The sequence below is a fragment of the Pan troglodytes genome, chromosome 16, assembly GCF_028858775.2.
Source record: "Pan troglodytes isolate AG18354 chromosome 16, NHGRI_mPanTro3-v2.0_pri, whole genome shotgun sequence".
Lineage (NCBI taxonomy): Eukaryota > Metazoa > Chordata > Mammalia > Primates > Hominidae > Pan > Pan troglodytes.
Genome location: NC_072414.2, coordinates 17,534,882 through 17,537,316, shown reverse-complemented (window position 1 = coordinate 17,537,316; position 2,435 = coordinate 17,534,882). Strand labels below are relative to the sequence as shown.

The window sequence follows — 2,435 nt, the reverse complement described above, 5'->3', positions numbered from 1 at the left end:
CTCAGATGCCAGCAGAAGGAGGGCACCCTCCAGAGACCAGAGACCACAGGAGAAGGGGGAGGACTCCTCCTTGCCCTGGCTGCTCCTCCACCACTGTCACTGAGGCCTGCAGTACAGAACCAGCAGCTTCTTACCCACTCCAGGCCGGGCCGGGCCCCAAAGCTCTCCTACTTCCCCTTCCTGGCCCCTAGACTTGCTGCTGCTGCCACCATTAGCGCCGACACCAAAGGAATCAACGCTGCTGTCACCCTCCATGCACCTGCCCACCCTCCAAGGCTCCTACCACTTGGCCTCCACGGGTACCCTCCTACCGCTCCTGTTGAGCTGCCGTCTCCATCACCATGGCCGCCACAACCGCAGGAGATGAATCACAGAGCTGTGCCATCTTCAGGCTCCAACCTCCAGCTCACCACAGGGGACTCCTCCTTCATCAGCCTGGCTTGGAGCAGCTGGGCAGACAATGCCAGAAAAACCTACAATAGGATGCAGAAAGTGGCAGTGTTAGAGCCTCACCCTGTCATGCTGCCCACTGGGTGGCTGGGGCCAGTTTCAGCGAAGGCACTCACACCCACCCTCCAAAGTCCAGCCTCTCCTCCTAGACCAAGCTGGCCTCCTGACCTGGGGTGGGGACTGGAGACACCACAGTGTCCGCGGCTCCTTGGGGAGCAAGAACAGCGAAACTCAGACCCAGCCAGTCCTCCCCATCCAAGTACCAGTTCCCATTCCTGACTCCTAAACCCACAGGACCCTGAGCCCCCATGGTGCCCACTACTCCATGCCTGGGGCTCCCAGATGGTCCCCACAACACAGAGCAAGAGGGCAAGGGCCGGGTAACCATGGTGGGTGTGAGGGCCCTGTGGTGGTTAGAGGATTGCCGCAAAAACTCTGTGCACCCTCCGTGCTCCAACACGAGCAGAAGTTGTTCACCCTCTAGAGCCTTGAGTCCGGGAAGAGGAGAAGGGCCCCTTCCTCAGAGGCCACCACTGTCGTGGCCACCTCCACAACCTGCCGCTGGAAGCAGCAGTGCAGCTTCCCCCATAGTGCCCCTAACCTGCCCCCTCCACCACAAGCTTAGCCCCCGGATTGTGCCCACAACACACCCAGAGACTGCTGCAGGCAGTGTAACCCTGATAGCGCCCCCAAACTACCCCTCTGCTCCTGGCAGTGTAACACTCGATAGTGTCCACAACCCATCCCCACCACGGGTGTTGCAGCACCAAATAGCACCCCATCAATCCCGCCCCCACCCTGGCCACAAGCAGTATAGCCCCAGATAGCGCCCCCAGTCTGCTCCTGTCGTGGGCAGTGAAAGTCCTGGGTAGTGCACCCAACAAACCCCCTGACCCCACCTTCCCCTTTCCCCCACGGACAATGCAACATTTCACACCTCCCCTAAAGCACCCCTGACTGCCTACCAGTTGGCATTTTTGCTGACATTGTAGCTCACGATAGCTCACCCAACCCGCCCCCTGCATCAGCCAGTGTAGCAGCTAATAATGCCCCTAACCCCCAACCACCCGCCGCTGGCAGTGCACGATGGCACACACAACCTGCCTCCAACCCCCCACCACCTTAGGCAGTGTAGACTCTGATAGCGCAGCAAACCTGCCCCACTGCCAGCAATTCAACACCTGATAGTGCCACCCACCAGCCCCCCGCGGCAGGCAGTGCAGCTCCAAAAGCACACCAAACCCGCTCCCCCACCACCCCGCAAGCGGGCAGTGCAGCCGCAGAGAGCGCACCTACCCTGCCACCTTTCTACTACTCTAACAGAGATGCAGTCTCCATCGCCACCACCAACCACAGCCAGGCGAGCTGCGGTGGCCAAGGCTCCAGCCGCCAGCATTGGGCACGGTCCCCACCTTCTCCTAGACCTCTAGCCGGTCAAGAGCAGCTCCAGCTGCCAGCCACCCTCCTACCACTCAGGCTGCACTCCTACCACTCCGGCCGCCATCTTACCGCTCCGGCTGCCATCTTACTGCTCCAGCCCCACTCCTACTGCTCAGGCCGCCCTCCTAACACTCCAGCCGCGCTGCCATCTCTGTTGCCACCACCATCCAGAGCGAGAGGAGCCACAGTGTTACAGGCTCCAGCCTCCAGCTCCCCCTTCTCCTGGTCCTCTAAGCCGGGAACAGAGCAGCTCAGCGGGAGATACCAGAGACCCTAAACTGGCTTGAGGCCTCCTCGGCATGCACATGGGGTTACGCGCATGGTTTCTGGACTACATGTTCTGATTGGGTGAGAGAAAATCTCTAGGCCTTCTCTGATTGGACTTTATTTTCATACTCTGATTGGTTGTCCTAAGACTTTCTTTCATCCAATCAGAACATGATAACAAAGTCCAATCAGAGTAGGCCTCCGGGCTTTCTCATATCCAATCCTGGAACATGTAGTCCACGAACTGCATATGCATAACTTCAGTACATAAATGGTGC

General features: G+C 59.2%; 1 protein-coding gene across 1 annotated transcript; it reads right to left on the bottom strand.

Moving 5' to 3' along the window:
- Positions 1–330: 330 nt before the first annotated feature.
- Positions 331–1,974, bottom strand: LOC129135436 (B melanoma antigen 5). The gene is made up of 2 exons (XM_063794059.1): positions 1,960–1,974; positions 331–473 (listed from the first exon to the last, which is right to left on the bottom strand). The coding sequence occupies exons 1-2, from the start codon at positions 1,972–1,974 to the stop codon at positions 369–371; spliced, it is 120 nt and encodes a 39-aa protein (XP_063650129.1). The 3' UTR covers positions 331–368.
- Between the last annotated feature and the right edge of the window lie 461 nt (positions 1,975–2,435).